General features: G+C 39.7%; 1 protein-coding gene across 5 annotated transcripts in view; it reads left to right on the top strand.

Annotated features, from left to right (window-relative positions):
• Positions 1-21401, top strand: part of FER (FER tyrosine kinase) — a 155139-nt gene that overhangs the window by 69064 nt on the left and 64674 nt on the right. For all 5 annotated transcript variants that reach the window (XR_014556076.1, XM_083702297.1, XM_083702298.1 and 2 more), the window contains exon 14: positions 19649-19705. Coding sequence is in view for 4 of the 5 variants with exons in the window: in XM_083702297.1 (XP_083558423.1) it covers positions 19649-19705 (57 nt within the window). In the remaining variant the exon portion in view is untranslated. The remainder of the gene's footprint in view (positions 1-19648; positions 19706-21401) is intronic.

Here is a 21401-nt window from a genome sequence, read left to right as displayed (position 1 = left end):
AGATGTTTTAAACAGCCACTGAAAAGAGTACAGGCACCTGCCTGATGTCAGTAGCCGTGTTTGAAACTCCCATTGTTCTAGGCGCATTTCATTAGCGTGAGTAGTTTCTGAGTTCTGGGTGCAGTACTGCACCTAAGATTTCAGATTAAAACTGCAGAGTGGAAGGAAAGGAGGACCTTTTTCTGCCTCCCCACTTCCAGCTACTCTGAAGACTGGAGGAGAGATCCTCTGAGGAATATTAAGGGGGGTGAAGAAGGGACCATGCAAAAAATGAACATAACATTTTAGCTGCAGTTCATTCATTTTCAGCTTTGTATTCTTGTTATAAGAAAGCGCTCCTAGACATTCCGTTGTTGCACCCATAACCATTTAAAGTGCCATTTAGCTTCTAGCTTTCATATCTTAGTTTCTGACACTGGTCAGTAGGTAGGGAGTTTCAATGTGTCAGTGTTGCCACACTAAAATAGCAGTTTCTTACAGGTGCAGAGCGAATATTATAAGTCAGCTGTATCAGTATCAGTTGCACAGATTGAAGCAGTCAAGTGGGGTAAGGGGATCCCGCAAGTGTCACTGGCTTTTGCCGCAATAAAACTTGGTCTGGTTCACAGGAAGAGAGCCCAGAGGTCACATATTCAGTCACCAGATATTGCGCTGCCATGATAGATATTTGACGAAGAATGATCTATGCTACAATTCAATCCTAAACTGAAGGCCCATATCTGAAGCCCACCCCATATAGCTGTGTTAACTGATCTTTTAATCTTTCTTACAAATTTTTATTCACCCATTATCTATCCTTAATTAAGTATTCTATGTATATGTTTAAACCTACGTTTGGTTCTAGCTCCTATTTATTTAATAATTATTCGCCTGGATTCATACTGTTATGCTACTTATGTATATGTTTTGTTTATGCTGGTCTATGACCGTAATAAAGTACTTGAAGGCTAAACTGGTCCCAAGCTGATAAGGATTTTATATATTGATTGTAACACCTTGAGTTTGGCCTGCTGGCAAATGGGTAGCTAGTGCCACTCTAAGCTGAGGTGTTACATGCAGACAGAGCCTCACTCCTGTCGGCAAATGTTCTGTAGCATTCTGCACTAACCACCATTTTTGATCAAGCTCGAGAAGCTGCACACACAGTGCATCACAACAATCCAGGTTTCAGTCATTAGTACCTGAACTGCTGTGGTCAGGCCTTCCTGGTACAAGAACCGTTGTAGCTGTCACATCATCATCATCATCAATCTTTATTACAGTCCAGAGACCCAACAAATCGTTACAAAGCAATACACAATTCATACAGCCTACCTCCAGGTTAAACAAGCATTTTGTTCGGAATATAGGGATCATTGGTTCTTGCAACCACCAATAAAAACTTTGCCACTGCTAATGTTCTAGCATTTGTCCGGTCTTCCAATAGGAACCTGACATAGTGAGCCTCTGATTTTCCCGGGAAAGGTACCAGCAAGGGTAGTATCAGTTCAGCCAGTGTCACATCAGTTGTAGCTGGATACAGACTGTGAAGGTTCCCACCCTTTGCCATACCTAATGTATATAGGTGCCTAATTTTATTTCATTTCATTTTAGAAAAGCATCTCTCCAACAGTCATATATTCCTTCTGTTCACATCATTACAGTGGTACCTCGCAAGACGAATGCCTCGCAAGACGAAAAACGCACAAGACGAAAGAGTTTTCCGTTTTTTGAGTCGTTCCGCAAGACGAATTTCCCTATGGGCTTGCTTCGCAAGACGAAACGTCTTGCGAGTTCTTGCGAGTTTGTTTCCTTTTTCTTAAAGCCGCTAAGCCGTTAATAGCCGCTAATAGCCGCTAATAGCCGCTAAGCCGCTAATAGCCGTGCTTCGCAAGACGAAAAAACCGCAAGACGAAGAGACTCGCGGAACGGATTAATTTCGTCTTGCGAGGCACCACTGTATAACTATTTTAATTGACTTTAGTAGAGAAGGCTTTAAAAGGACAGACAGACCTTTGGACTCTTCAACAGTTTATGAGCAAATGGCTTGAATCTTGGGAAATACTGGGGTTATTTCATGAAGAATTGTTTTATGAAACCCATATTTTTAATCTGATATACAAGCTCAGCACAGTTTGCTGGCAGCACTGCAGTGCATGTTTATTTTACTTCTCTCTCTCTCTATATATATACCCAAATGTACATTTCAAAACAGCAGTGATGCTTGGGTATTATAACCAATTCTAAAAACAAAAACACCCCCAAAACAATTTAAAAATTAAAAGACACGAATACAGCACCCTAGAAACCAGCATAAAGTTGTAAGAACATAAGAGCGGGTTGGATCAGGCCAGTGGCCCATATAGTCTTGCATCCTATTGTCACAGTGGTCAACCAGATGTATTACCCAGCAAATAAATAAAAGTATTTACTTTTGTTTATTTGTTCGAAAAACAAAATGTGGTATAATATGAAGACGTACAAAGCCAGTCTAATTTTCAATCCTTATACAAAAGCTACCACATAAATATTCATAGAGATATTGTCAATGTTCTTGATGATGATGCAGATAATTAAACCCCCAAAATAGAAAATGTGAAAAATAACCATATATTATCAAGATACCAGTAAGAGAGTGTAAGGAAAATAATACATATAATGAAACTTAGTGTCCTTAAAGGGATTGTTTTATTTATTTCTTATATAGCAGGAAATTATATAAGCAAAAATTTACATCCTCTAAAATTATGAAAAGTGAAAATAGAGTGTAAGGTTGGCGATTATATTGAATAATCTAAATATTTATAAAAGGGTTCCACTATTCCACAATGCTCACTCTTGTCCTGCATAAAAAGTAAGCCAAATTTCAAAAGCTGCCTCCCAGATTTTGCAACACCATTGCAATAAAATAATGTTTAGCTTGGTACGCTAGAAGACTGCTGATAAAAAAGTGAGATGGTGGGAAATCATAAAGAGGGGCAACGGGTTTCTCTCTAGGAGAAGATATTCCAAAGCTTGCACATGAAACTTCATGGGATTCCATTCCAGATGCTGCACAGAGAAACTTTTAACTCATGTCTGCATTCATATGCACCTTCGTTGCAGGCTCTCTCTCACCTAATTTTCCAGTACAGTATATCAAATTTAGCTTGTCTGCTTCCATACCACACGTATCACATTATTCCTGAAAGCTGAATGGAGTAAAGGCACTGTTTATGCTGATTCCTACAGACTGAAGCTTGCACTCTCCGGTGGTCCTCTGCAGAACAGCTGATAAAGTGAAATGAACCAGCGCGCATATCGGGGGGGGGGGGGAGCAGGGAAGCAACTCTAATAAGTTTTTTTTCAGATTTTTTCCATTGCCCTCTCTGGTTAGATGTCCATACTAACTGAAGTTTAATCTGTACAAGATAGAGGTGTCAGGAGAAAGTCTGTCCAGGAAAAAGGGATATGGCTTGGCTTGAATGGGGTTGCATGCTCCTTGAAGGCTTTGGTTTGCGGTCTCGGTACAGTCCAGGATTTGACCTTAACCTTGTGTTGGTGCTGCACTGGAGTACTTTTGTACAACTTAAGGCTATTCTACCAACTGTCCTCAGTCCTAGAGATGTCGGATTGACTGTGGTGACGCATGCCTTAGTTAACATTCCATTTGGACTTTTGAGACACACTTTTTGTAGGGTCGCTTTAGCTGGTTTAGGATGTTGCAAGGGGCCAGTGACCACCATGTTTTAACAGCTTCGCTGGCTGCTGATCGCCTTCTGAGCACAAATCGAAACGCTGGTTATTATTTACAAAGCCCTCTGGACTTGGGATCAGGTTATCTGAAAAACTGCATTCTTCCCATATGAGCCAGCCTCTCCATTCTTGACACTTTCCCTCATTTTCCTTTTAGTATTTTTATTACTATCAAAGTACCAACCTAAAGCTTCAGTTTACAGGTTGGGTGTATACTTATGTGTAACTAGCACCCTGCGAAGAGATTTGTCCAAACTGTTGCTTTCCATATAAAAGGAAGTATTTTGGTGTATTATAATTATAATTTTGGGAATTATAGGGACAGGACTACCCAAACTGTATAGAAATTTATTCATGTATGTGACTACAGTGGCAAGAATGTTACTTGCCCAAAAATGGAAAGAAGTCGTCCCAGCAAAAGAAGAATGGATACAAAAACTTATGGAATATGCAGAAATGGTGAAACTTACCAGAAAAATAAGAAATCAAGATAACAAACTTTTATAAAAGAATGGAAATTGTTTATTGAACATTTACAAACAAACTGTAATCAGATAAGAACATTGGCAGGATTATTGTAATAACCTGCAGTTTTATAAGAGTATATATTTAAAGTAGATGAATAAATGAACAAATTAAGTTAATTTGGATATGCAGAAAATATTAAAAATAAATTTAAGGAACCACAGAAAGAGGGGGAAGGAAGTCAAGTTTTGAAATTATTGAAGTGTATAAAACTGAAAATCATTTGATAGATAGGTGTGTGTGTGTGTGTCAAAAATAACTCTGTACAGTATGTCACTTGTTTGCTTTCTGTGCTCAAGTATTCAATACTTCTTTCTTTTTCTCTTATGCACCCTGCCTTTTTGAAAATCACTGTTCCTTGAGTAAAGTAAAATCCCCATAGACACAGCTGGAGAAAGATCACAGATTGTTTAGCTAAAGGCAGTGCAGCCTTGCAACCATTTGAGAAGTATAAGTTCATGTATTTAATCATTACAAAGGTTACTCAGCCAGAATGCCTTGTTTGGTTTTGAGAAAACAGTAACCTGTGAGTTAGATAAAGATATAGTAATAATAACCATAGGACCAATATGATCAGTATATACCGATCATTAAGGAAAAATATACTTTACAGCACACCCCAAAGTGCTAATAAATTGCTAATAAAATGTGATTGAGATGGTTGAATGTGCAAGTTTCAAGAGAATTTGTTCTTCTGTAACTTCTTCCAGTTATAATAATTATTTGTTTTAATTGTATCCTGCCTTACATTCCCAACAGGAATAATCAAGCTACTATATTGTGGCCATGCTGTTATGGGACATTAAAGAATTTCCAGACGTATTTGCTTTGGGGAGAAGGTTGCTGCATATGACATATAGAACAGGAAAGATTATTTCTGTGTTAACATACCGTTTGAAATTCATGTGAATTTGCCAGCGACCTTCTTCATTTTTATCTATAGAGCTATAAAGCAGTAACTGGGATTTAAACCTCAGTGGAGGTTTTTAAACAGAGGGTGGATTGCCATATGTCAGGGATTCTTTAGTTGTGGTTTCTGCATTGCAGGGGGGTTGGACTAGATGACCCTTGGGTACATTACAATTCTACAGTTCTATGATTCTTCTTTTTATGCATATAATAAACCATTTGGTAAGTGAAAGTCAAACAGGAGCATCAGAAATAATACTATTTAGCAAGCAAACCAAAAACCTATTGCTTAATTAGTTTGACCTTCTCTTACTTTTTACCCTTTGCAGCTAACTTTTATAATTATGCCCCAAATAACAGTCTTACAATATGCTCTGCCTAGTCTAAATCTGCAGGGACAAGGACATTTAACAAGATGCACAAGTATTTTTTTATTTGTAGTCTTCGGAGGCAACATTGCTTGCTCAATTTGTTACTGGTGCAACCGTTTAGCCCCAGAGTGTATATGCTAATAGTTTTAAATAATAAAAAGTCTGTTTCAGCACAACTGGTGTTTGGGCTTTCTAATTTGACCTTAAAGTGCTGGTGATATTAAATTATCCTGGATACTTTTTAAAGATAATACCTTTATACATTTCAAAATAAATTTAGATATCTTCATCTTTAATGTTCACAAAACTAAGATCTAGGAAAAGAAATCAGATTCATGGAATAGTTTTTCAATTAGATTAATATACACATAATTTTTGGTGGCAGTACCAAACATTTTTATTTTGAAATTTGTTGACGACATCAAAATGTCTGTGGAATATCTTGTTTACATTACAGGAGTGAGATTTATAGGAGGTTGGGAAATTGACAGAAAGTACCAACTTGTTTCAGAACCCAAGTATTAAGACCTAAGCCATAACATCTCTGCAATTAGTTTAAGGAACCAAAGTAAATATAAGCTGTACATTTGCCATCTTGTTTAGAAGCCTGTGGCATCCACCAATTTCAACATAGATATAGTTAACTGTTGTAAAATAAAATCTTTTTTCCCTGTTCTCTTCCCTAAATCTTCCAAGTGCCAGAGTTTTCTTAGAAATGCCCCCCCCCCCCCAAATAGCCAGAAGAAAGAAGGGACACACTTCATTCACAGAAATATTTTGTGAACAGATAGACTAGAAAATTCTCCTTGTGGGAGTGCTTTCTATCTGGCGCTTATAGAAAGCTTGTCAGCCAAGAGGGCAAATATATAGTGTCTGCTTTTCTACAGAACTGTTCCACATTCAGGTCTGTGCTGTGCACACCCAAATGTCTGTATGTGCAGAAGATGGAGAACTGTAGTTATAGGTAAGAAATTGTGATGATTGTAGGAAGGGGATAGAGAGAGGGAACACTCTTTTATTTTTATATACAAATGTAACAAAAAGAATAAGAGAGCCTATGAAATATTTGTAGGCCTACCTAGTACAATGTGGAACGTTTGATATTGGTAGTCCTGCATCAGGAACCAGCTTCAGTGCCTTGAGCCCCCTAATAAGGGCTTGACAATAGATTGGCAAGTGTGCTTTTTTAAAAAAAGAACTTGACTGTGTTCTATCCTGTGCCGTTTCAATATAGAATGTAGCATAATGTAATGGAAACAATAGAGCCAGCAAGGTGAAGTGTTTGCTTTTGAACTTTTCACTTAAAACTGCCTTCTTTTTAACCTGTCAAAGATACTGTTCTGCAATAGCCTTTGTTATTAGCCTGCTGCTATGTTCCCATTGATTATACAATGGAGCTGAACAGTTGGGCACTTTTACTTGGAAACTTAAAATGAAATATAGTGAAATAAATGATTACGTTTGTTTCAAGAGGAGTTTCCAGGGTCTGAGAAAAGAATCAAATGAAATGTCTTTCCTATGAAATAGAAAGCATTGCGTTCATCTATTTCGAATCTGTATATGTGTTATTAGGAAGGAAACGAAAGAAAGGGTTTATGCGGGTGCTATTTTGGTCCTGGGATTCTATCCTTAGTGAACTGTTGGACATCAGGTACTTGTAGTCCCTCACAGTTGGTAGAAGGTAACAAGTGAAGTGGGAGACCTTAATGTCGCATTTACTAAGCAATTATTTATCCAGCCCTTGATTTCAGCTTGAAAACACCAAGGCTAAGAAAAGGAATATTGTATTTTTGTATGCTTCCCTGTTGTATGGTACTCATAGGTTTCCCCAGCTCAGTTTGAAGTATCTAGTTTGTGGTCTTTTACTCAAGAGTTCTTAGGCATGGGTTGCTTACCTGCCCATATTTTCTGAAAGCTTGACAAACCTTTTTCCGCACACCTAGCCAGCTGTTCTTCTTTTCTGGGAGGAAACATTAAAACTGGCATGCTCTTACCTTGCTTAATGGAGACAACAGTCTGCCTGTCCTCTTCCTTGGAAACTAGTGGGTCCTGATTGCTGACAGAAGGCAGTTTCATGCTGTACCTGATTAAAAGCTACTTGATATCTGAACTTGGACATGGCACAATGTGGCCAAGATATCATCGCACCATAAAAACTGTCCCATTAAACTTTAATTAGTTTAATGTAAATGCCCAGTGCGCTTCCATCGTCACAAGTCCCACTACAGCAGAGTATTTCGCACAGCAGTTGAAGAAGGGCAGGAGAGGCAGTATCTTTTCAAAGAGGAGTCTTGGAGCATGCGGTTTGTAACTCAAAGATAAGGTTTATTTACAAAAACAAAAACAACCCTGGCGAAGAACCACACATCTCAGCAAACACGCCCAAAAAGGGGAGAAGGAGGGAAGAACAAACACACAGGAGACTATTTATACAAACTCATGTTCCTGGAAGCCTAATGACCTCCAGCTGCTCAGTGATTAGAGCGTTTCTGCTACCCTTTAACCCTTTGATAGCAACACCCCCTCTCGCTCATAACACTGAGTTGTACCGACCTTAATTCAAATTTAAACCTGAACAGAAACATTTATGAGATTGCGGACCCAAAGCTTTCGTAAAACCGTCTGCAAGGTTTTCTTGGCTTGGACAATACTTTAGTTCAATTAAACCTTGTTTTACACTTTGGCATACATTTTGATAACGGATATCCAAGTGTTTTGTGTGGGCCTTGAATTGACCTGATTTAGCTAGTTTAATACAAGGTTGATTGTCTTCCCACACTCTGATAGGTAGGGAACATTCTCCAAACAATTCTTGTACCAGTTGCTTATAAAATTCCAGTTCTCTACATACATCTGATAATGCATTGAACTCAGATTCAGTTGAACTTAAAGCTATAAGTGACTGCTTTCTTGATCTCCAACCAATTAGTGCATTTCCAAATTTTATCGCCATTCCTGACACTGATTTTCGATCTGGTCCAGCATCTGCCCAACTGCTGTCGGCCCAACATTCAAGTTGTGTGCTGCCCTCTGCTGATAGTTTTAAGCGAAACCTTTTGGTAGTTTGGAGATACCTTAAAACTCTTTTTACTCCTTGCCAAGCATGCATTGATGGTTTTTCAGCTTGTCTACACAGCATGTTGACAGCATATGTTATATCGGGCCGAGTCCACTGTGCAATGTGGAGTAGACTGCCTATCGCTGACTGGTAAACCCCGGGATTACTGAACTCTGCCTGTTGCTCAGTTTGAGCATCCTTTGTGTAACTTAACTCCATTGGGGTTTTAACGCCAGCACAGTTGTCCATTTTAAACCTTTCCAGCAACTGCTGGATCTTAGCTTCTTGGCTGAGCCAATAGTTCCCATTTTCATCTTGCTGAATTTTAACTCCTAGATAAACAGATACATTGCCTAGTGATTTTATCTGAAACCTTTCTCCAAGCTTTGTGGCAAATTGTTGTGCAAGTTTATCATCCTTTCCACTGTATAATAAATCGTCAACAAATATCAAGACTGCTTCTTGTTCACATCCCGAGCCTTTTAGATAAAGACACGCATCTGCTGCGCTCTTTCTGAACCCCATGCTCTCTAGAGCATCGTTTAAACAGGAATTCCAATTACGGGCGGACTGTTTCAACCCATAAATGGATTTGTGTAGGCGCCAGACCTGGTTTGGCTTGTCTCCTTCAAAACCTGGTGGTTGTGTCATTTAGACTTCCTCCTGTAAGTCTGCATTTAAATAAGCCACATTGACATCAAAATGAAACAGCTTATTTCCCTTCTTAGCTGAAGAGGCTAAAAGCATTCTTAATGACTCTGATCTTGAAGTAGGGGCATAGATTTGAGAATAGTGAAACCTTTGCGCTGCGAAAACCCTTTTGCAACTAGTCGGGCTTTATATTGCAACTCTTCAGTAGTTGTGGGCTTTAAACGATATACCCATCGACAACCTACAGCTTGTTGCCCTTTCGGAAGCTCTGTACTTGTAAACACACTGAGAGACTTCATTGAAGCCATCTCCTTTTCCATTGCTTCCTGCCACTTTACGGCTTCTGAGCTTGGAAGCTGTTGTACTTCCATATAGCTATCTGGCTCACACTGTGCCATATTTACGTATACACTTGTCACCTTAAACCGCTCTGGCGGCTTGCCCTTTGTGGCACGATTTGACCTGCGCAATTGTTCCTCTTGTGCCCCCTCTGACCGTTGGCTGTCAGAATCTGTCTCAGACTTTATATCTGGACGCGCCCCTAGGGATAAAGACCTCCGTTTAGATACCTCCCTTGGCTTGGTGTTGCAGGCGACCTGCTTCGCTTTTGCTGTCTGCTAGGCCTACCGACTGGCGATGTTGGAACACCCCTAGATTTTGGCTTTTCTACTTTAGGAGAAGAACCTTGTGCCTGGTCAGAATCTGCATCTGAACCATGTGCACCATCCCCTTCTGGCTCACTACTCTCTGGACTTTCATTCTCAGCATAAATGCCTAAATCATCTCTCAAAATGTCAGGGTTAGCATGTAAGTGAGTCCATCCGGATTGCTCACAAAATTCAGCGCTCCTACTGAGGACCACTCTTGTAGTATCCCCATTTGGGTTCACGAACCTCCAAGATTTGGCGTGTGGTTCGTACCCACAAAAGATGAGTTTCCTAGCCCTTGGACCTCCCTTTTTCCTTAACGCTTTTGGGATAAGTACATAGGCTGGACATCCAAACACCCAAAAGTAATTAATTTTGGGCTTCTTCCCATATAAAGCAAAATATGGGGTAGTGGCAATTACTGAATTATATACTCGGTTCAGAATATGAGTAGCCGCCTGCCAAGCTTCCGCCCAGTAACTTTGAGGGAGTTTAGCATCAAACAACATAGAGTTTGCCAACTCTTGCAGAACCCTGTTTTTACGTTCAGCCACGCCTCCTTCTTGGGGGGAATAAGGTGTAGACAGACGATGCTTAATTCCCTTTTTCTTAAAGAAATTCTGCAACACTGACCCGGTAAATTCTGACCCTCTGTCTGTCTGAAAAGCAAGTACTCTAGTACCGAATTCAAGTTCCACTGCATGAACCCAATTTATAACTGTTTCTGCAGTATCTGCTTTTGTTTTGAGAGGAAAAAACCATGTAACCTTTGTTTTGTCATCCGAGAGACACAGTGCATACCTCGAACCTCCCATGCTAGCAACAGGCATTGGGCCACATAGGTCCATATGCACAAGTTGGAATACTTTGTCAGATTTCCTATCTGAACTGGGATAGCTGCATCTATGAACCTTCGCCCTTTTGCATGCAGTACAATCCAAATACTTAGTACATTTGTTCATTTTGCACCCTTCTGATAATTCAGGTTGCCTTTTAACATACTGAAAATTAATATGTCCCAGACGGCGGTGCCATAAATGGACACAAGAATTATGGGTAGGCGTGTTCACACAACCAGCATGAACCTGTTCAACTTCATCTGGACTTGTCTCAAAATAATATAACCCATCTCTGCATTCCACCTGCAAAAGAGATACGTTATTCTTTGAAATAGTGCAAACCCCATTTTCAAACACAGTTTTAAACCCATTTCTATCAAGTTCTGACACAGACAAAATACACCCCTTCAATCCCTTTAGCACGTAGGCATCAATTTCTGTTTGCAAACATTTCAAGAACACTGTGCCTACGGTCTCTAAGGAACGTTTAGTTGAATCTGCCATTGTCACAACTTTAAGGGTTTGCAAATGTCTGCAATTCTGCAAACGGACACTAGATGGCGCCACCAGGTGGTGAGATGCACCACTGTCGATCAACCAGCGTAGATTGCTGCCTTGGCCACGCCCTTGCATCAACGCCATTACTGAAGCCATGTGCTGTGTGCTGTGGGAGTAGCCACGACCTCCTCCTCTTCTTCGACGTCCCCTGGAACTCCTTGTCTGGTAACTAGGGGTAACGGCCTTGGTGCTGTCTTGACCAGGTTCACGTGTGCAATTCCTAATTAGATGGGAAGGGGAACCACAGCGAAAACAGTGTCTAGCTGCAAAAGCATTTACTGTGTGCTCAAACTCAGCATCAACACTCTTAGGCACAGCATAACTCCCCTTTGAAGACAAACCTCTTTCTCTTTGCCTTTTATCCTGTTCATCTGCAAGCCGAGATGAAATGTATTCAAGGGTTAATTCAGTTGAAGGCATAGCTTCCAAAGTTAGAGCTAGAGTCTCATAGCTTTTATCAAGAGAAGACAACAATATGTATGACTGCTGCTCCATAGAGAAAGGAATGCCCAGCTGTCTTAGTTGATTAAAGGCAGACACCATTTTGGCAATATGTTCTTTCACACACGCTCCCGGTTGGAGACGTAAATCAAACAAACATCTTGTAGCATGGATCTTGGCCCCCGCAGTGTTTCTGGAATTTAGCCGCTGCAGAACCGTCCAGACCTCATGCGTGTTCTTTAACTCAGAAACATAAGGCATTTGCTCTGGTCCCACTGCCAAAACTAGTAGACCTTGGGCTTTCCTGTCACGTTTCTGTGAAGCTGCTGCTGTTGCTTTGTCTTCTGCAGACGCGTCTGCAGCTGCCTGTAAAGGCGGTGCTTCAGTACAACTCCACAACTCTTTTGCTTGCAACCAAACCCTCACTCTAGCCTTCCAATCTTGCCAATTTTTCCCATTGAGTCGCGTAAACGGGACAGTAAAACTTTCCTGGGACTCTGCCATCCTCCCTGGGGCTTAGGAACGATACTCACACACCTGTAGACCGTCTCCCAGCTGCTGAGGTGGCTCCTTGAGGAATAAGACGTCTTCCAGCGAGTACAAACTGCGCAGTGCCTGTTTAAAACTTTTTCTAGGCACGTTGCAGGACTCAAGCTGCTTTGAAGGCTTTCGTTGTCGGCAACCGCTTCTGACTTCGCTCCAGTCCTTTCATAAATCACTCTGAACTGCACTCCTTAGCTCCTTCTTGACGTACAAACAGCCATAACCTGTCCCATTAAACTTTAATTAGTTTAATGTAAATGCCCAGTGCGCTTCCATCGTCACAAGTCCCACTACAGCAGAGTATTTCGCACAGCAGTTGAAGAAGGGCAGGAGAGGCAGTATCTTTTCAAAGAGGAGTCTTGGAGCATGCGGTTTGTAACTCAAAGATAAGGTTTATTTACAAAAACAACCCTGGCGAAGAACCACACATCTCAGCAAACACACCCAAAAAGGGGAGAAGGAGGGAAGAACAAACACACAGGAGACTATTTATACAAACTCATGTTCCTGGAAGCCTAATGACCTCCAGCTGCTCAGTGATTAGAGCGTTTCTGCTACCCTTTAACCCTTTGATAGCAACAAAAACTCTTGTCTACTAGGACATATCTATACCAGCCTCAGCAACTGAAATGAGGGTGCAACAATGCCAAGCACCCTAGACTTCATATTTTGGTGCCAGTTACTTGTATAGTTGGGGCATTGTGGGCAGAACCCTAAAACCTGACTTGTACTTTGGTCTATTAGAAGTTGGGGTTCACAATGCTCTTTACAAAATAATGCTTAGATGGAAATAATTAATGCATGCCACTGTAAAGGTATCGCGTGCACCTTAATTTTCATATTCCTTCTGCAATAGACAAAGATAATGGCAGTAGATGCTTGATGATGATGATGATGATGATGCAGAGCTGTCCCTGAAGCAGTTTTTTCAGTGCCATGAATTGTTGAGAGTCCTTGAAAGATTTTCTTTTCTGAATCTCTCTTCATAACACATACATTTTTATGAAATACATTTCCTGCTATCTACCTTTATTTTTGCACTTCATCGGAGAAACCTCAGACATTGAGCTTTTGATTCATGAAATTCATGTGCCCTCTTAGAGATACTACTGTAGGTGGCATCAAATATAGTTTTCCTAACAAGATCATTTCTCATTTCCATCGTCACAGATTGTATCAACAGGTACGCATCTGTTATTTACCCTCATTTCTTCCTCTGCTTCAGCAACTTTTGACAAATGATATTTGAATACCTACTTTCGATGAATAATGATGTGCTGTGATGGTTTTGATGTCCATAAAAAAGCATTAGGTGTAATTGTTTCCAATATTGAAAATGGAAGATTGACTTTTCTTTTTTCTTTCATTATGTGATTTTTTTTGCTGGCCTTACAGTAAATTATTTTCAGTGGAAGGTGGAAGCAAAAACCTATTTTCAATATATTTCTCTGCAGCCATTTTTAAATTACCTTTTGTGAAGGGGAAGAGATAACTAGAAAAAGAAGAAGCTATACATGTTGCCTTCTGATATCCTTATTCTTTCTCCTTTCTTTTCAGTTGTGCAGATTCTGTAATGCAGTATGAAGTCATTATTTAGAGGAAAGTGTTCATTTATTGGAAGAAAGGCTTCTGTGGTCTCTTCCCCCTCCCCTCTCAATTTGGCTGTAAACAAACAAACAAACCTATCAGTTTTGAAACCATAGTGAATTAACATTTTTAAAAAAGTACAATACTCTGTTAAAGCAGAATCTCAAAACTGAAGATCAGAAAGTCAAGTTGACCCATTAGCAACTTATTGGATCACAGTACTGGTGTTGACATTCCCGCTGTAGGTTTGAATGAATGAGACTGAATGTTCTTTATTGATTAGAGTCCTTATATTTAGAGAAATATAGGAAGTTGGTGACTGATCTGGGGAAGAACAGCTGCAAATGTCTAGGTTGTAGGGAGAGCTGAGAGAATGACTGAGATGGCTGAATGCTAGAAGGGAACTGGGCGGGAACTTTCAGAATAACAAGCTGTATTTTGAGGTTTGATCTCTACTAGTTGTTACCACAAGTATTACTCCTATTGAGAGTCACTGGCCTGGGTTGGAGAGAGGGATTCTTAGCTAATTATGTCAATGCACGATCTTAAAAGCAATGGAAGAAAGCTTGCAGAAGGAGACTTTCCCAATTCCTTCCCCTTCATTGCTTCCCTCTGCAACCCACAAAAGCTTCTCCTGTGAGCACAAGAGGATCTTCCCGAACTACGTGGCTTGGCAGCGACCACTATGGGGAGGGAGAATCTTCCAGAGTAGTGCAGAGCTCATGTGGCTGAACAGAGCAAAAGGTTGTTTATCTCTTCCTGAACTCTTTGTCCCAATTGTCTGGTGTGTGTTGTCCTGCTTGTCAGCATTGCCAATTCTAAATGTCCACAATTGAAATTTTCATCAGTGAATGTAGGCTACCTCATTCTTGATTACTCTCCATATCCACCTTGTTGACCAGTTAAACAAACACACAAACCTCATGTTACCTTTCCCTAAAAGTGTTGCAGCAGCCCATCCATTTCTGCCTTACCACTAAAAACTCCTTGTCACTTCCTGTCTTGACTGTTACAGCTGTCCTACCGCTTCTGCCTTTCATTTTTCCTTCCTGTACGTCAGTCCTCTCTCCTCCACCTTTGGTCACAAATCTTTCTCCTAAAGCACTTTCAGGCAACACCTATGCTAGCCCTTCTCCTCTTTCTTTATGCTGAGAGTTGGTGGGGTTCTGCCTGATAAATCAGCAGGGAATTATTAAAAAGGGCAGTGCCCATATTCCAAAAGCCAGGGAGCAGGTGGAGACAGCTGGGAAAGATAGTCTATATTCCTCTTATAATGAAAAATGGATGAATTGCCCATTTCAAAGCCCATATCTGTTTCCAGCATTTCATTCTCAGCTTGCCACCCTCACCTTTCCCCCTTTTCTTTAATTCTCCAGTGGCATAATTCTGACCCATCACTAACTTTTTTTATTTGTCAACCCAGCCCACCTTGTCAATTGGCTATTCTCCTTTTGGCCTCCTAATGACCACTTTCTCATAACTGCCTGTACATTTCCCCACAATAAGAAGTTGTCACCAACCAAATAGAGGTTGTCTGACTAATGATGGACAATTATTTGTGCTTCTCTGTCAGCTTGAAGCTGCTGAATGAGAGCAGTGGCACCAATACATGCTCAAGATTGTACTCAGTTCTGGGATTTAAATAATGCCTTGTGGCCGCACTAAACATCTTAATACAAACTTGGCCAAGTTGGTTTATGGGATCAAAGTGGAGAGACAGACCGAAAGAAGAGCCTTGTATTTAGACTTTGAAGTTATTCTGATTAATTTCTAGTCGTTATAGTGAAAGAAGGGATATTATTATGCGGTCTTAGAAAAGCAGATGTACTTTTAAAGGGAAAAAAAAACAAGTCTACCCTGTAATTTTGTGGGCCTAAAATCAACCCATGCATATAAAATAGAATGCCTACGTGGGCTTCCTATTCAAGACAACTCATGGATAATGGAATTAATTTATAGACCATTTAAATAGCATTCACTTACTGAGGACTTGTGAAACCGACTTTAACAAGGCAGCAAAATTTGCATATACAAGTCAATAGAGTGAGTTTTTTTAAGCACACATGAGAACATTACTGTGGAAGCAGATGAAATTCTGAATAATCCTTTAGCATGGAGATATTTGCTGGGGTTGAAAATTTTGACTGAAACAAATGTGCAAAGCTTGTATAATAAAGCAGTCTTGACTGAAAGGCTTACAAAAGGGAAGAAAAACACAGGTAATGATTAATGTGCTAATATAAATAGTGGTAACACTTTCTGACAGCTGATTTGATTGCAGTTTATAGTGCCATTTTGTTTAATTATTCCTCTGAAGGATTATATATCAGATACATTCTTCATAAACAAGTCTTTGAAATGCCATGTTGTCAGTATTTTTAAAAAAGTCATTCACCAGTGGCTTAAAACATGGAAATATATGAAAATCCATTTATTTTCATTTCAGTACATCCTCGCTTCTTTGCAATTTTTATTGCCAATCTAAGAGATCATCAGGTTAATACTTCAAAGAAAATGTTCCTGTTACTTTTTCAAGGAGGTTACTTTGATTCTTTCTTGACTTTATAGAGTTCTAGTCAGTTTGATGGAGCAAAAAAGAATACAGAGTGACTGCTGTAAGGAAAAGTATACGTGATGGGGTCTGGCCTCATTACCGCACCGGCAAGCAGAGGAAGCTGCCTTATTCTGAGTCAGACTGTTGATACATCTAGCTCAGTAAGGAATCTTTCTCCTGTCCCCACCTGGAGACACCAGGGATTGAACATGGAACATTGAAGATGCTCTACCATTGGTGTCCTTGAAATAGGAGTACATTACGACAGAAATAGGTGCTATTCATTTGGGGGAGGGGGCTCCCATGCACCACTTTTGAAAATGCTACATAGCAATTAATGGGAAAGTACATATCCCATTGTATTTTCTTTTTCATTGTACTTTTTCTTTAATCCCATTTGTACATGCGCTGCTCTGGTTCGCCGGAGCAGCTTAGTCATGCTGGCTACATGACCCGGAAGCTGTACGCTGGCTCCCTCGGCCAATAAAGTGAGATGAGCGCTGCAACCCCAGAGTCGTCCGCAACTGGACCTAACAGTCAGGGGTCCCTTTACCTTTACCTTACATATCCCATACCTACTAAAGATACCATTAAAAACTGCTGCGTTTGAGAGAGAAGCTTTTTACCTTTGACCTAGGAAGCACTGTTCTTCATTTTAAAGGGGCTGCATTATAATAATGCAACAAACAAACAAACAAATAAGCCCACAATTCATTTTTTAATTTTTTTAAAAAAAATCTTGTGAACTTGTGGAGTCAGGAAATGTAGTTCTCAACAATATTAATGTTAGTTGATGCCAGCAACAGTTATGCACGTATCTGTTGCATCAGGGCTGGTCATGCTCTTGGAAATTACAGTGGTACCTCGGGTTACATACACTTCAGGTTACATACTCCGCTAACCCAGAAATATTACCTCGGGTTAAGAACTTTGCTTCAGGATGAGAACAGAAATTGTGCTCTGGCGGCGTGGCGGCAACAGGAGGCCCCATTAGCTAAAGTGGTGCTTCAGGTTAAGAACAGTTTCAGGTTAAGAACGGATCTCCGGAACAAATTAAGTACTTAACGCAAGGTACCACTGTAGTTCCTACTTTTTTGCAGGTACTGCTTGAAATACTACTTAAACCTGCAGAATCAGTTTGACCAAAGTCGACAGCAGTCTTTCTACTTACAAGTTCTCAACTCTCTTAGCTTTTCTGTCCTGCTCAATGCTGTCTTATTTCTCTTCCTTCCTGGTTCTGAGTGACTTTGAAACAAAATTGCTATGTAGGGAGGGTGAATGCTCTAATTCTTATGGTAACTCATTCTCTCTGAAGTATTTAATTAAAAGCAGTTAGCCTCTCCTTGGTGTAACATTTCTGTTGAGACACTTGATGCAGAATGGCAGCTCTTTAAGAATCATTCCCTTGGGAAAAGTTGTCTACTGACATGCTTCTGAAGGTTGAATGGGATGAGTTGGGATTGCATCTAAAGTTCATTCTAACACTTTTTGTTCAGGTTGATATCTGAAGCTTTAAATGAAAGGGGCCTATAACCTTCTTATGAATTGAGTCTGAAAGCAAACTGGAAACCAGTGAACTTATTTTGAAGCAGGAGTAATGTGACCCAGAAGCTAGGCTGTACCAGAATCTGGGCTGTTACGATTACATTTTGAATCACTTACAGCTTCCAAAGGTCTTCAGGGCTTTAAACACTTATCTTCTGCTGGAAAAGGATTTTTAAGAGTCCATGAATTTCATTTCTCAATTTGACAAGGGGATTTTGTTCACATTCCCGGGGATCACTGATTGCACCTCAAATTCCTCCACAGTTTCACTCAACAGGTTCATGTACATGCTAAACATCATGGGGGACAAGACATAATCCTGTAACATCCTGGAATAATTCCCACGAGGCTACATGGTCTCCTAGTACCATCTTCTGAAACCTTTCTGCTAAATAGGCTTGGGACAACTTTAAGTAGTGCCCCTAATCAGGAACTAGTGGCCTAGGAGTACTTAATGTTATGAGAGAGACAGCAGAATTAACAGTGTAATGCTCCCCATATCTTCTACTGACTATCAACAGCAAATTGTGAATTAGTATGAATTGCATTTCCCAACTTAATTTGATTGTATAAAGGTCTTTGGCTTCTAACATCCGCTTCTGGGCATCAGAAGAATGAGCCATCTTGGAAATGAAACTGTTAGGTTCAAATAAATGAGAAACGAATAATTTCCTAAGGAATAAGCAAACTTGTCAAAAGATGCTTAGTGATTCAAAATACAAATATCATTTATTAATAGCAAATATATGTCTCAACAATAGATATCTAAAATTATATTTGTCAAAATAAATATTACCGTATCCTCTTTAATAGAGAATTGCTCAAATTAATTGATATGATTAGTTTTATAAATGAGGTTTCAAACATAACCAGCAAAACTCATTCAGTGTTCTTCACGTTTCTCTCTCTCTCTCTCTCTCTCTCTCTCTCTCTCTCTCTCCAAACCTCATTTCCCCCTATGAGCCTAGTGAAGAGATGCTTCCAAAATGTGTTTGTGTGTCATACTGTATCTTGAATTTTTGTTCATGTGTGTCCAGCTGTTAAATAGATATTTACATGGAAAGGTAATAATGACCAATAGGAAAACGTTGGAAGTAAAGAGATTTGTGCCAGATGAAATTTATGTGCTTGAATGGCTAACAGCCACTACTGTCATGTAATGCATATTCCATAATAGAATGTTTGCATGTGATCATTAGTGTGAACTCTTGCCATTGATGGTTTTTTTTTTTTAATGGATATTACTGGAACTTGCTTCATGTATGTTTAGCAGATGCTAACCCTCAGTTTCTTCATCTGTAGAAAAAAGAACCAGTTTTCTGAATGTGCCAGAGAAAGGTCATTTTTAGGTTGACCAGCGTTTGATTTTTTAAAATATATTCTTTGCCATAAAGTTCCTTTACATAACTTTTTCTTTTTTAAAAACAGTGGTAGAGTTACCCTGAATTTAATAAAGGAGAGCATGCAATTTTGTATGTTATGATATCACACCTAAGCCTTAATTTTTGGATAGAAATTTGCTGTGGCATGCTTTTAACATCCTATTGTGTAGTAGCAGCTTACTCTTGAGATTATGTTCTTAGCATGCTGCTGATTGAATAGTCTCACTGAATCATCCCTTTAGGTCTATTCCTGCTAGCTCACAGAGGTTTTATAGGAATGCAGTATTTTGTAGACTAAACACTGGTTTGTATTTCTTGCTGCAGGATAAAAAATGGATTCTCAATCATGAAGATGTCACACTGGGAGAATTACTGGGGAAAGTAAGTAAACATCTGTTCTTAATGAGGAAAAGTACACCTTAGCCTTGGAGTATACTTGTGATATTGAGGATGGTGGGCTTCTTCCACCACCCAGTATATAATAACATTGCTTTGTAGCAGAATTGCAATTTTTTTAAAAATTGTCATATAATAGACCCAGCCAAATTTAAGCAGATTTTAAGACCTACTTCAGTGAGAGAGGTTTAAGCATGAGCAGGATAGAAAAGTACTTAACTTGAGTAAAAAATATGTCCTAAGTTATCAATAATTTTAAAATAGCTTTGTTTTGTAATGCAAATATTACCGTACTTTCTGTCTATAAGATGAGGGTTTTTAATTTTAAAAATTAGCTTAGCTTTAAAATTAGCCCTTGTCTTATACTTGGGCAGTGCAGAAGGGAGCTGGGCGATTGGTCGCAGCCACGAGGAGGAGATTGTAAGTGGTGATAGTGTGGGTGATTGGTGGCTGCTGGAAGGGCTGCTGGTGATTTGGTGGCTGCGTGTCCTCGGCGATGCGTACGATTGTCAGCAATTTCTGGCAATTCCCCCCACCCCCAAAAAAACTCAACAACTCCGGGCAATCCTCCCCATTTTCTTAATTTGGAGCCCCCCCCCCCAAATAGGGGGCATCTTATAGATGGAAAAATATGGTATATTAATCAGATCAGTAAACTAGAGCAGTTAATTTTGGTGAAATCATTTTTAAGTAAACAGCTTCCCAACCTGCTGTGCATTGTTAGTTTCATATCTTTACATAATTTCCTTTTTCACCATTGCTATTTGCTTTTTAGCTTTTAGCACATGTTTTCCCCTCACTCACCCCCTTCTGTGGTTTTTGTTTTCTGAAATTCATACCATCATAGAATCGTAGAGTTGGATAATCTAGTCCAGCCTCCTGCAATACGTGAATCGCAACTAAATCATACATGACAGATGGCCATTTAACTTCTGCTTATAAACCTTCAAGCCCACCAGGCAGAGCATGCTCTTGCCAGTATCAAAACAATGAAGGGGCAAACCTACTTGCTGGAAGCTGCAGGACAAAGGAGAATTTAGGGGGAGGAACTCACGTAGTGTCCAGTAATTAGCACAGAATAATAATAATAATAATAATAATAATAATAATAATAATAATTCATTTCTATACCACTTTATTTTTAAGAACAAAGTCCCCAAGCTGTTTACAACACATTAAAACATCAGCTAAAACAATCCTGAATAAAACATTATGGAAGAAAGTCAAATATAAACTATACATTCAAAGCAACATAATTAACAGGAAACTAATACATTTAAGGGACGCGGGTGGCGCTGTTGGTTAAACTACAGAGCCTAGGGCTTGCCGATCAGAAGGTCGGCGGTTCGAATCCCTGCGACCCAATGAGCTCCCGTTGCTCAGTCCCTGCTCCTGCCAACCTAGCAGTTCGAAAGCATGTCAAAGTGCAAGTAGGCCAATAGAGTGAGATGAGTACCGCAACCCCAGAGTCGGCACGACTGGACCTAATGGTCAGAGGTCCCTTTATCTTTAATACATTTAAAGATTTCAAAATAAAACATTACAAATGCAGTCAACTAGAGAATGTACATTTAACACAGCAAAGTTAAAACATTTTCAAAAAAACATTTCAAAAGAAAACATTACTAAAAATATGTTTTGCTACTGTGCAGATTTGCCAACCTATCTTTGCTCAATTACC

This window comes from Podarcis gaigeae (assembly GCF_964106915.1).
Source record: "Podarcis gaigeae genome assembly, chromosome: 11".
In the NCBI taxonomy this organism is placed as follows: Eukaryota; Metazoa; Chordata; class Lepidosauria; order Squamata; family Lacertidae; genus Podarcis; species Podarcis gaigeae.
This window is presented reverse-complemented; position numbering and strand designations above follow the sequence as displayed.